The sequence below is a fragment of the Protopterus annectens genome, chromosome 2.part0 (genome assembly GCF_019279795.1).
Source record: "Protopterus annectens isolate FY-2018-M chromosome 2.part0, PAN1.0, whole genome shotgun sequence".
Classification (NCBI taxonomy): domain Eukaryota; kingdom Metazoa; phylum Chordata; order Ceratodontiformes; family Protopteridae; genus Protopterus; species Protopterus annectens.
In genome coordinates, this window is record NC_056728.1 from 577272338 (window position 1) to 577286572 (window position 14235).

At 39.8% G+C, this 14235-nt stretch overlaps 1 protein-coding gene across 1 annotated transcript; it reads right to left on the reverse strand.

Annotated features, from left to right (window-relative positions):
- Positions 1-2165: 2165 nt before the first annotated feature.
- On the reverse strand, positions 2166-12125 carry LOC122792752 (beta-1,3-galactosyltransferase 2-like). The gene is made up of 2 exons (XM_044060329.1): positions 12066-12125; positions 2166-3137 (listed from the first exon to the last, which is right to left on the reverse strand). Exons 1-2 carry the CDS (start codon positions 12123-12125, stop codon positions 2166-2168), a joined length of 1032 nt encoding a protein of 343 aa, XP_043916264.1.
- Positions 12126-14235: the final 2110 nt, after the last annotated feature.

Genomic DNA, 14235 nt, shown 5'->3' on the forward strand with positions numbered 1-14235 from the left:
AGGATCAGTGCAATTCAATGTTTTCATAGTGAGAAAGAGAGCTGCAATGTTTACAAGGAGGCACCTGAATAGAAAATAAGAATCTACTTCATGTAAATACATTTATTGCCCATACTGAGCTACAGTGTTATCTACAGTTGCGCAAACCTTTTCTTCTCATTTAGTTTACTGAGATTAAATTAAAGGTACCATAATTAAACCTAAACTAGAAAACAAGGGCTAAATAAAAGCGAGGAAATAGGTTTTGATCAGGCTGCCAAGGAAACTTTAATGACAGGATTTAATGAGGAACAAATAATGGACGCTGTATTTTCTAGCAGATAAAAATAGTGATTGGCAAAAAATGTATTACAGATTTTTCAATTCTGTGGCAGGCACCTATCAGGAATAAGTGACCTGCCACAAGGAAAATAAATGCCTGCAGCTTTCAAAACCCGAGATGCGGAATATTCTTTTGCATAATACAAAACACTTTAGTCCTTCACCTTTGTGATGACAGTGTTATTAATATAACCCAACAGATTTAAAATGCTTTGGAGGGCATCTTACTAAATAAAGAGAGGTTAAATGCTACTCCTAGCTGTTTTGTTTCTTATGTCCTTAAAGGGTACTTTTCCGTTATCAGGGCAACAGTTCTAATAGCATGCAATCATTGCACAGCTGTTAGCCCTGAGAAAGATAAGTAACATGACGTCTCAGTGTAGTACACAAGCACTACATTTTATGCATTCTCTCGTTTTCTGTCTCTATGTGCTGCTTACACTCTTGCTAAACCTTTAGTTTCTTATACCAGTAGAATTATTCCACATCCTACGTGTTTAGCCCTGAGAAAGATAAGTAACATGACATGTCAGTATAGTACACAAACACATTTACCGTGCACATAATGTAGCTTTTTTTAATGGAAAAATAGTGAAGTTGGGTGAGAACTATTACATACAGTATATATTCTGGACCCTGACAGTAAGATGAATTACAGGCACGATATTCTGCTGAAAAAATCTTCATTGCATGATCACGGATAAAGTTTACGACAAATCTCCTCCTACCAAACTATTTCCACAGTTCACTCGTTTTCTCTCTCTCTCTCCAGTTTACACTCTTGCTTAATCTGTTCTTTCTTATACCAGTAGAATTTTTCCACAGCCTGCATGTTGTTGGAGGATACTAACCCTTTCTCCTCCAAATCCTGCTGGAATGCACAGGTAGTGACGACGGGTCTGAACGTGTTCCTGAAGGGACCATTCTGCAGTGCACGCACAAAGTCAAAATGCATTCATCTGACGATAGCTGACGTTTTAGTACGACCCTCCCTAACAGGGGAAGATCGCTAGTTCTCTCCCTCTTGCATGAAGGGTCTTAATTTTTAGCACGACTGAAACGTTTCAGGTGCACACAAAATCATCAAATGGCAGTTAATATCTTTCTCAGGGCTAACAGCTGTGTGATCATTGCACATTACAGCTGTTGTCTCAATAACGGAAAAGTACCCCTTAAAGAGACAAGTTGCAATTTTTATTTACTTGAAATAATTTTGATTACAGATGGAATCATATATCTTGTTTAGCTGCAGAGTTACAAAAATCCACTTTAAACATCTTAATATTCTTCTTGGACTATGCCTATTATAAAATTAGAGGTTTCAACAACTAAATAGCAGCGTTACAACAGTTTCTACCTTGCCTTCTAAAGTTTTAATTGAAAAGTTTACATCATCAGCCTTCACATTATTTACTCACTGATCCTTCGTTCCAGTCCCTCTGGTACTTACATACGTACCATTTTTTCTATGAAGTACTGTTCTGCTCCATCTACTTCAAAAGCAAAATCATTCCTATCCCTAAGAACAGCCTCATTTTTTTAGACTTCACTACAGTCAGTGGAATTATACTCATTCTGCCCCCTAATATTGCCATGTCTAGTCACTCATGTTTAATATTTTTACACCCTATATTTTTTTAAATGAATGGCATGTTATTCCTGTTGCACTCCTTATATATGAAGGGTGAAAGGCAAAAGTGTTTGTACTCGATTCCCAAAACTATTAATTTATTAACTGCAGTACCAACAGAAAGAACATCTAATGGGTATTTGGGCATCTAAGCAAAGGCTGATGATTGCATTTAAAAAAATAAATAAAGAAACATATGAGATGTGAATGCGTATCATCCAGTTTTATCACTACTGCAAAATGTCTTTCTTTGCTGAAAGTCTTTCCATAAATTTAGAAGCTTGAATGGCTTAAAACCATGCACTGTGATTCGCTTTGTATATTCACATATATTATGTGGAACAGGCCTAAATCTAAACAAGTTATTTCTTTTTATTTTAATGCGCAGTTTTTTCAAACACATCCCTACATAGATATCTTCTATGTAAACAGGTTTCACGGTGTAAGAGATATTCACAATTTTCTCAGCTATGTCACCTGAGAAGACATATCCACCCCCAGCACAATACGCAGGATATACATTAGCAGGATATATTTCTTGTGGGATGTACCACTTTACCTTCTTATTACGATTTGGTCTATGTGCTTGTATAAAATTTCCAGTGAAATATTTTTTTCTTACAGGGACATTTGTTTTCAATACCTTGTTTACAAGTAACTCTATATTCAAGAATATATCGCTGTCTATTTTCATGACATAGGATGCTTGTGGACAGAATTCAGTCACCCACTCCATTGCTGTCATAGTTTTTATTGTGAGGTTATAGTATGAGTCTAAGAAGTCTCTTTGAATAATGTCATGGTGAGCTCTACTTTCGTTTTGAATCCGTTCTTGCACAGATTTCATATTAGATGCTAGTCGCCCCAAGAAGAAAATGCAGACAACAGTTACATTTGGAATAAAAGTTTCATTTCCCCATGTCTGTCTGATAACAGTCCGTGCTTGCTGCTCAGAAGGCTTTGTTGCTATCATTAATACTAAGAAAGGGGGCTTTCTGTTACATTTTTCTGGCTCATTGATAAGATATTTATAATTATAGGGGTAGACAACATCATACCGGCTACGAGGATGTTTAATTTGCTGGTCAGACACAGAACTTTGTTTTCCGTTGTCTTTAAGAGGATATCCATTTCCCTCAGAAATGTTTGGCACGTGAAGAGCACTCAAAATGCTCTTTAATTGTTTCTTGTAATAGATGAATGTTATATTATGTTTAGCAAATAAAATATTGTATAAAATTAAACATGTAAGTAAAACGTAACAGCCTTTCAGAAACAAAGACTTGAATGGGAATATTCTTGTTTTCATTTATGTCTTCAATAATTCAGCAACGGCCTGTCAGAAATAAGAAAAACATATATAATTATGTTGTACATACTGTATTACAAAACACATGATAATATAATTTTATTACAGCAGTACAGAATAACTACAATCATAGTCATTCTAAAGGCACGCCTTCAAGCGACAGTTTATTGGTATATAGTTAAGTTGCCTTCTTATTACACAGCTAAATAGGATTCCTGAGTGAGCGTCATTTTCTGGAAAATAATCAGCAAAGGTACCTAGAAATAGTGCTGCTTAACTGAGCGTAATGAGGTGTAGAACACTGGGCTCCTGTTTCCAGCAGAAACCACTTGTATCCTTCTTTATGGATGGCGGAATGTAGCACGTATTTATACAAACATAAGAATATGTATGTATGAGGTCTGCTGAAGTCACTATGTCCCAATGTCCTCAGAAAATATTTAAATAAATTGTAAAACCAAGAACGAATTTTGTATTGATATGAAAGTGTCTTGTGTGCCTTGTGATGCCACTGGACAGAAACAGCTCCCTATAGTGTAAAACTGTAACTTAAGGGATTCAGGTGTTATGAAGTAGACTATTAAGCGCTTAGCAATGACAGGAAAGGGAACAGAGGTAAGTGAATACTGGAAAAGACCTCAGTCAGTGGTACAAAAACAGGAATATGTGAAAAATATAATTTAATTTGTATTATTATACTGTAATTATGTTTATAATACAGAAGATTATGATCGGTGAGCCAATCATAACTCGGTTATTATGTGTTCAAGACATGGGTGCCAAGAAATTCACCTTGAGAGGTGAATTTAGGCATCCATGTTGAGAACACATAATTTAGGGTTATGATCGATGAGACGATCGTACTTCTTTGTAGTGCACGGAGCGTTACCTGCTCCACGTACTACCAGTTACCGGGAAAAATAGTGAACTGTTTTGGCAGCTTTCAAAGATAAACGTAAATTTAAAGATATACGTAAACACTTAATGCATGCTGTCAGAAAGGCAATGCAATGCTGTATACTACATTTACACTTACCTTTCACGCCTTTCCACTGTCCATATTTTTGCCGAATGCCCAGATTATTGCTTCATATTTTTGATTTGTTCCTCATTAAATCTGTAGTTTTTAGACAAACAACTGAGGATTTAAGTCACTAAATAATGACATGCACTGGACTTTCAGAGAATGTATCCTTAAGAAAATACACGTGAATGCAAATTCTGTTATTCTAGCAAGTTTCTAACTTAATTCCAGGAATTTAGGGACACGTTACCGGAACAGATAACAGGCAAAAACAATTTTTTATTCTGCTGTTGTCATTTGCTGGTCAGTACAGGCATATTTTACTGCCTAGCATGGGATCAGGCTGTAATAACCTTCACAGGGAGTGCTTTAGTATGGAGATGTGCAATACCATAGCAGGGCTGTCTCTCCAGCTCTGCTAACTGCTAGTAAGGCATATGCTAATTAGTCATGTGTTCTCCCCAGAAAGGGACAAATGCTTGTGCTTACCCATTGTGGTAGATGTAATTGCCAGGGAGTTTAGCAGACAGATAGTACTGCAGGCTATGAATGTGTGTATATATGTGTGACTGAAGGTGTGAGCATACGTATGAGTGAGTATCTGCCAGGAAGTTAGCAGAAGCATGAATAGTTATGGGATAGGTAGACAGGTAGTTAGAGTCAGTGTGTGTGTGTGTGTGTGTGTGTGTGTGTGTGTGTGTGTGTGTGTGTATGTATTTAGGCATGAGTGTATGAATGTTTGCATGTGGGGCCACTGTCATACCTCCATACTCCCTTTTAACAAGGAGCAAATGCCACAGTCCACGTCCACATCCCACCTCCACCCGCCATTACGAAAACCACAGTAAAAAATTTCTCCAAAGCCAACTTCATGCTTCTTAAGACAGAAGTGGCAAACTTTACAACACCCATGGAGATGGGCAATAGAGGTATGACTGCTGAGTCCCACACAAATGCACTTTATATGCACTTACACTAGTGCATGGATCGTGCTATGCCTAACAGAACCAAGATGCTATCCTCCAAAAAAAGGAAGCCAATCTCGTGGTCCCCTGCCATAAACAAACTCTACAACAGAAGAAAGAAACTGCTGCAAAAAATAGTAAAATCCCATGACTGGAGGAACTCCCTGGTCAGCCTGAGTAAGAAGCTGAGATCCCTCATAAAATCCTCCAAAGCTAGTTATGAAAACAAAATCGGCACTATTTCTAAAGACAACCACAAAGCATTCTATAGCTATGTCAAGAATCTCAATGGCAACACTCAGATCTGCTCTGAGTTACAGCACAATGGCACTAAATATACAGAACCAACTGATATTGCCAACATCCTGGCAGATAGGTTCAGTGCTAACTTTACCCCCTCTCACGCCCTATAGGGCCCATCTCTGTACCGGAAGAATGCAAAGTTCCTGTAATCACAGCTGCACAGGTAAAAAACACACACTCCAAAGCCAAGAACACAGCATCCATGGGACCTGACAACATCCCAGGCTGCGTTCTACACAAAATACAGAACGAACTGGCACCCCATCTACGAGCCATGTTCAGTCATAGCCTCTCCTCAGGCTTTGTGCCACTGAATGGCACACAGTGATGGTTATCCCACTCCACAAAGGGGGATCCACCATGGACCCTGGGAACTACCGCCCCATGGAATGTATCATCATGCAATTTATAAACAAAGACATTGGAAAACTCCAAACTCTGGACCCCACCCAGTTCAGGTTTGTAAAAGCCAGATCACGTCTCCTAAACCTGACAGACTTGTTTGAAGCAGTCACCAAAGCCGTAGATGAGGGTAAGGTGGTTCACACAGTCTATCTAGATCTCGCCAAGGCTTTTGACACCATCCCCCACTCAGGAATTATAGATAAACTCACTAAATTAGGTATAAATCCCTATGCACAAGATGGGTTGCTAACTGGCTCACTGACAGAATACACACTGTGAAAGTAGCAGACTCCAAATCCAACTTCAGACCATTGACAAGTGGAGTACCACAGGGTTCAGTCCTGGGTCCTCTACTGTTTGGTATCTACTTCTCTGAAGTACAGGCTAACACAGAAGGTCTTTGGCTAATGAAGTTCGCAGATGACTGCAAACTTGGAGCCATAACTGAAACTCCTAACAATGTGGACATCCTACAAAAGGGCCTCACTGAGACAGATGCCTGGTGTCAAAGCCATGGCCTCAAGCTCAATGCCAAAAAGTGCATTGTCATCCCTTTTGGTAAAAACTCTGTACCCATGAACTACCACATAGGTGGTAGTCTACGTAACACTGAAAGTGTGATAAGAGACCTTGGGACATCTCCTTTGATAATCACATTGCCATAGTAGTCAGGAAATTCTTCTACGTGGCACACCTCATCACAAAAGGTTTCTCATCCAGGAAAAAAGAGGTCATTGTTCCCCTCTACTCATCACTCATTATACCCATTATAGAGTACAATGCCCCTTTTGGTATGTACCTCACAAGACATCTACAACAACTGGAAAGGCTGCAGAAATACCTCACAAAGAGAATTACTGGCCTCAAACAGATACCCTACACAGCCCGTCTCAAATAACTCCAGCTTTACTCCGTCGCATATCTAACCCAGAGCTGTTGGACATGCTCCACTTAAAGAAATCCCAATCCCTCCGAGCTACACGCTCTAGGGACTTAAACATTGTCACCACAATAAAAAGAACATGCTGGAGGGATAGAGTCTTGTCCCAGAGACTTCCCATACTCTGGAACAAACTACCTATCTATATCAAACAAAGTTCCTCATTAGCACTCTTCAAGAAAAATCTTGATGATTGGATGGGAAATAGGAAATTCACCCCAGGGATCACTTCTGTAACTCTGTTCAACAGGGGCACAGGTAAATAATTTTCTTGGGTGGCGAAAGTCAAGGTACCTTTTTGGCTAGGCTTATATTGGCCCTAGGACCAATAGCCTAGTACCTACCTATGAACCTATTAACAATATTGGGATACTTTGCATATTGTGCATTCAAAACACTTAGGAAAAAAAAATGATGTGGGTTGGCAGGGGGCAGATGGAGTAGACACCAAGGATATATAGTGTGTCCTAAAGAAAAAAAAGAAACATGATGTGGGTTCGGGGGTGGGAGCAGTAGACACCAGGGATGTATAGTGTGTCTAAGGCCATTAAAATGTTCAAAACATGTTGTAATATACTTAGATATTCTGATACTGTAAAGTAATCAATTTCATTTCTCAGATTACTCCTTTTGTATATCCAGTGTTTGTTTCTCCATAAATACACTTTACCACTTTTGATCATATCTGAAATATCTTTTATATCCACCCCTTCTTTTTGCCTAGGACTTAAATCACAATTGAAGTCTCCCGCTACTATCACTTGCATATTTACACTCACATAATCAAGTATTTTCCTGAACATAATCTCTCTCTCTTTTTGTAAAGGGTATGCATAGAGTACAATCACCCTATATATTTGGTTCTTCCATCTTATATCTATTATTATTCTTCTTCCTAAAACTGCAAGCATATAATCCAGAATTTCTATACATTCTCTACATAAAATTGCTGTGCCTGAACATTTCTCATCTCTGTTCCATATAACATTGCCTTCCCACAATCAATTAATTTGTATTCTTTCTTCTTCTGCTGTTCTTCTTGTATCTGTTAATACTATGATGTCCATATCTCGCATTCTACGGTATTTCAACACTGCTAGCCTCTGTTGAACACTCTTTATACTTTTAACATTAATGGCTAAGAACATCACTTTAAGGAAAGGTTTTTGTTGCTTTTATCCTTTTTTATTTCCACCTATAGCTATATTTTTACATTTATGTTTTCTATCTTCCACTCTTTTCCCAATAGAACTTCTTTTACTTTAACTTTTATCCATTTATCATCTCCTTCATCAAGTGAATTACTTACTTTTTCTATCTCGCCTCTTTTTCCTTTTGTTTTACTCATACAGTCATTTACTTCCATTCTTATACTTTTCTCATTCATTTTTTCTTTCTGTGTTTCTTCTATATTACCTACTATAACACTCACCCTATCTTACTCTGACTTTGTTTCCTGTGTATAATTGTCTGCAACATTGCAGTCCATCCATAAATGTCTTATTTTTTCACACTTTATACATTTTTGCTCACATTTTTTTTCACTTCATGCCCAACTTTACCATCAGTTTATGGGTTCATAGGTAGGTAATAGGCTATCGGCCCAAGGGCCTAAGTAAACCTAGCCAACAGATTCCTTGGCTTATGCCACCCAAGAAAATTAATTTCTTGTGCCCCTGTCGAGCAGAGCCACAGAAGTGATCCCCTGGGTGTATTTCCTATTTCCCATCCAATCATCAAGATTTTTCTTGAAGAGTGCTAATGAGGAACTTTGCTTGACATAGATGGGTAGCTTTTACAGAGTATACGAAGTCTCTGGGACAGGAATCTATCCCACCAGCATGTCCTGTTTATTGTGGTGATAAGGGTTAGGTGCCTAGAGCATGTAGCTCCATAGAGCATATAGCTTGGAGGGGCTGGGATTTCTTTAGGTGTAGCATGTCCAACAGCTCTGAGTTTAACATAGCTTTATATGTCAGGCAGAGAACACCTTGGAGTAGGTGATATGCTACAGAGTAAAGCTGGAGTTTTTTGAGATGGTCAGTGTAGGGCATCTGTTTGAGGCCAGTAATCCTCTTGGTGAGGTACTTCTGTGGCCTTTCCAGCTGCTGCAGATGTCTTGTGAGGTACATTCCAAAAGGGACGTCGTACTCTATAATGAGTCTAATGAGTGCCGAGTAGAGGGGAACAATGACCTCTTTTTTCCTGGATGAGAACCCTTTTGTGATGAGATGTGCCACATAGAAGGATTTCCTGACTACTGTGGCAATGTGATTATCAAAGGAGAGACTACTGTCCACCTGGGTCCCAAGGTCTCTTATTACACATTTGGCGTTAAGTAGACTGCTGTTTATGTGGTAGTTCATGAGTACAGAGTTTTTAACAAAGGGGATGACAATGCACTTTTTGGTACTGAGCTTGAGGCCATGCCTCTAACACCAGGCATCTGTCTCAGTGATGCCCTTCTGTAGGATGTCCACATCATTTGGGGACTCGACTATGGCTCCTAATTTGCAGCCATCTGTGAACTTCATTAGCCAAAGGCCTTCTGTGTTAGCCTGTATTCAGAGAAGTAGATAGCAAATAGAAGAGGTCCCAGGACTGAACCTTGTAGTACACCACTTGTCACTGGATTGAAGTCAGATTTTGAGTCTGCAGCTTTTACAGTGTGGGTTCTGTCAGTGAGCCAGTTGACAACCCATCTTGTGACATAGGGGTTTATACCTAGTTTGGTGAGTTTAGCTATAATTCCAGAATGGGGGATGGCGTTGAAAGCTTTGGCGAGGTCAAGATAGGCTGTGTGAACCACCTTACCCTCGTCTACAGCTTTGGTGACTGCCTCAAAGAAGTCGATCAGGTTCAGAAGGCATGATCTTCCTTTCATAAACCCAAACTGGGTGGGATCCAGAGTTTGGAGGTTACCAATGTCTTTGTTTATGAGTTCCATGATGATACATTCCATGGCCTTGCAGACCAGGCTCATCAGGCTAATAGGGCGATAGTTTCCAGGATCAGTGGTGGCTCCCCCTTTGTGGAGTGGGATAATTGTTGCTGTGTGCCATTCAGTGGGAACAAAGCCTGACATGATACCTTGATTGAACAGGTGCTTAGGTGGGGAGCCAGCTCATTCTGAAGTTTGTGTAAAACGCAGCCTGGGATGTTGTCCTGTCCCATGGATGCTGTGTTTCTAGTTTTAGAATAGAGAGTGAAGCTTTTACCTGCATAGATGTGATTACAGGGACTCTGCATTCTTCCTGTGTAGATATTGGCCCTTTAGGGGGTGAGAGGGGGTAAGGTTAGCACTGAACCTATCTGCCAGGATGTTGGCAATATCATTTGGTTCTGTAATTTTTATGCCATTGTGCTGTAACTCAGAGCAAATCTGGGTGTTGCCACTGAGATTCTTGACATAGCTATAGAATGCTTTGTGGTTGCCCTTAGAATCAGTGGCGATTTTGTTTTCGTAACTAGCTTTGGAGGATCCTATAAGGGATCTCAGCTTCTTACCGAGGCTGACCAGGGAGCTCCTCCACTCATGGGATTTTATTCTCTTTTGCAACATTTTCTTCCTTCTGTTGTAGAGTTTGTTTATGGCAGGAGACCACCAGATTGGTTTCCTTTTTTTGGAGGATAGCGTCTTGATTCTGTTTGGGATAGCACGATCCATGCACTCGTGTAAGTGCTTATAGAGTGCATTTGTGCAGGGTTCAGCAGTCGTAACTGTATTGTCCATCTGCATGGGTGTCATGAAGTTCGCCACTTCTGTCTTAAGAAGCATGAAGTTGACTTTTGAGAAATTTTTACCATGGTTTCCTTAATGGTGGATGGGGGTGGGATGCGGATATCTAGGGTGATTAGCTTATGGTCGGATCTGACCAATGAGGAGTTGACTTCAGGTGTGGAACACCGGTCACTCATGCTGGTAATGACTAGGTCTAGGATATTGTTGCCCCTGGTGGGGGTGTGGATAAGTTGATCCAGGGCACTGGAATTTATGAATTCCAGAAATCATTAAGTGAAGGAGTTGGTACATGAGTAGCTTTCCCAGTTAATGGTGGGGTAGTTGAAATCGCCCATTATTAGGATGTTTGGTTGAACCCTAATAGAGTGGGAATCCTGGGGCATGGTGGGGAATCTGTAGCAAGCTACAATTTGGATTGCAGTTTTGCCCTGAGTTAGTTGCAATTGGATAACCTCGGATGCATTACGCTGCGCAACTAGCCTGGAGGTGTGGATATCCTTAATGAATATGGACACACCTCCCTCTTTGGTGTTCTGGTCCAGGTTAGATGGCCGAAAAGTGTGGTATGAGTTAAAGCCTGGTAATGCAGGGGTGCTCTCTAGAGCCTTGAACCAGGTCTCAGTCACTGCACAGATATCGATGTTCTCCATTTTAAGGAGTGCCTCGAGTGAGTGTATTTTGAGATTTAGATTTCTAGCATTGAGTAGCATTACCCTCAGTTTTTCCTTGCCTGTTCCTGTTACAGTGGTGAATTTGTCATTTGAACCCTGCCTAAAAAGGCACTATACGGGTGGCAAGACCCTTAGCCAGTATCCGGAATCCCAGGGGTGACAGATGCAGGCCATCTTTGGTAAAGCATCATGGTCTGTTAACCACAAATAAAACATTTCCTTTTATCACAATTGTTAATTAAATGATCATCTTTACCACACAAAAAATACATCTTTGTTTGTCCCCAGTATCTAACCAACCCCTTATTGCCTTCCACATTAATTATGCTTGGCAAATGCACAATTTTATCATTTTGCATTTTTAATATAACACCACATTCATATTCCCAGTCCATAAACATCTATTGACATATATTTTCATAATGTCCATTACATCTCTACACACAGTTTTTAAATAGTCTTTTAAATTATCTCTTTCAGCTTCAGTTCAAAATTGCATAAATACTCTTTTTAGCTTCTCTTTTGAATGCCTGTGTAACATACAAGTTTCAGGGGTTTTCATTCTTTCTCTTTTCATACTGTTCTAAAAATTTCTCCATTTACTGTACCTCCTCAAAAAAACTATCACAAAAAGTATCTGTTAATATAAATAAAAGCTCTTACCTCTCTGGGGTCAATACCCAGTGGTGAAATTATGCTGTCCCATACTTCATGTACCTGTCCAGCTCCTTCTCCATTTTACTATTTATTCTCACCTGATGCTTTCTTCTTACTTCTGTCTTCTTCTCTTCTCTTCTTTTACCTTCTCTCACCATTTGCACAATTTATTTTCTTCCTTCCTTATTTCCTGAACTTTCTTCTTGAATTCTGTCCATGATTTCTCCCCACAACACTGCCTTCTTTCTCTCTGGTTTGCTCGGCTCGATTAATTCTTTCAGATAAACATCCTGCAACCCTCCCAATTGAAGGGTTGTAACAACACATTCATGTGTTGCAGAATCTGCTGCAAACAAATTATGCTGAAATAACTCTTCAGAATCTACCATTTCTACTTTGGCTTCCTCTTTTTGCCTGATACCTAACTCTCCTCCATTTTCTTTTTTCCTTTCTCCTCTCTCCTCACTCCTCATATCTTCTGACTCATTCTCTACCACATTAGGCTCCTCAGCTGTTTGATTAACAGCTTCATTCTCACCAAAAACATAAAACGTTTCCTTCTTTCTTCTCCACTGTTTATTTTCTGCTTCCTGCTCCTACAAACCACCTTTGTGCCTGGACCAGAAATCAGGAAGCACAACAAAGAGTAGAGTCCCCATAAAAAGAGTAAGGAAAGTTCAAGTTCACTGACGGTCTGAACAAATTTCCCCTGGTTGTATAAATACCATCTTGGATCTCTCCTGAAAAGAGGCTACTAGTCTAGTGAGACTAACCCAGTCAACAAAGGATGGATGGATGGATGGATAAATTACGGGGACTCAAAATATTACTATAGCAGCAGACCTAGCATCTGTCTACCTCACTATATGTATACAAAGAAGAAGAATTAAACTCTAATATCTGGCATTATTGACTGCCAGTACAAGGTTCATAGGGTCATAGGTGTGTACTAGGCTAATGGCCCCAGAGCCTTTACAAGCGTAGCCCATAGAAGTGCCCTATCATCATGCTGCCTGATGTTAGTTCCCAGTGCCTCTATCAAGTAGAGCCACTGGAGTGATCGTTAGGGTAAACTTTCTATTTCCCATCCACTCATCAAGATTTCTCTTGAAGAAGGCCAGTGAGGTGCTCTGTTTGACATATATGGGAAGTCTATTCCAGAGTATGGGCAGTCTCTGGCTTATGAACCTGTCCCTCCAGTATGTTCTGTTGATTGTGGTAATGAGGTTGAGGTCTCTGGAGTGTGTGGTGCAGAGGTATTGGGATTTCTTTAGATGTAGCATTTCTAACAAAGCTGGGTCAGACATGGCTTTGTAAGTCAAGCAGAGATCGCCTGTTAGTAGATGATAGGTAGGGACAAAAATCATAAAAAGAGACACTGGAGACATTCTTTCAACTCAGGGACAGGTAAGAGGTGTGTGTGTGTGTGTGTGTGTGTGTGTGTGTGTGTGTGTGTGTGTGTGTGTGTGTGTGTGTGTGTGTGTGTATGTGTGTGTGTGTGTGTGTGTGTGTGTGTGTGTGTGTGTGTGTGCCTTTGAATGTGTGTATGTATGTGGAACAGTCAATGAGGAGGGGGTGCCTCTGCCAATGAAATGCATGGGCCACTAGTGTTACCCACCAGGAACTGCCAGGAAAGTACTGATTTGCACTTGTAATTAAGTGCAGTTCAGAGACATGCAAATTAATGAGGAATTTCCTCTTTGCAGATTTCATGTCTCTGAATCACAAATTGACGCATTGTGTAAATAGCCCATTTTTACCTCAGCTGTTACTGAAAGTGCTGGAGTTATTTATGAATCCATGAAACAATGGCTATAACAATGGATTGTGTTTTATAGGTAAAAATATAAATAATGTTTGCTGGTCTATGAGATAATTAAATTCTAATGAAAGTATATCCTGGGGATTCATTAACAAGTGTATACATGTTACGCTAAGCCTATACGGATCATTCGTGTTACTGCAATGAGCAGCAGTATTATTCGAAAAGGCAAGTTCCTCAGCAAATCCTACGCATTAAGCAGCACATGTTCAAGGTCAGAACAGCTGCTTGCAGACAGAATTAGGTACAGATAAGGTTGAGCACACAATATAAACAACAGATTATAAATTAGCTCAAGGTTAGTAAGTGAGCACACACACAGCATACAATACAAGGCAAAAGCAACTTGAAATGCATAATTAAGAGCCAAGCAGAGCTTAATGAGGAATGTATAGTTATATATAAACAGACTAATGTACAAACACCACAAATTATAATTATTGCTA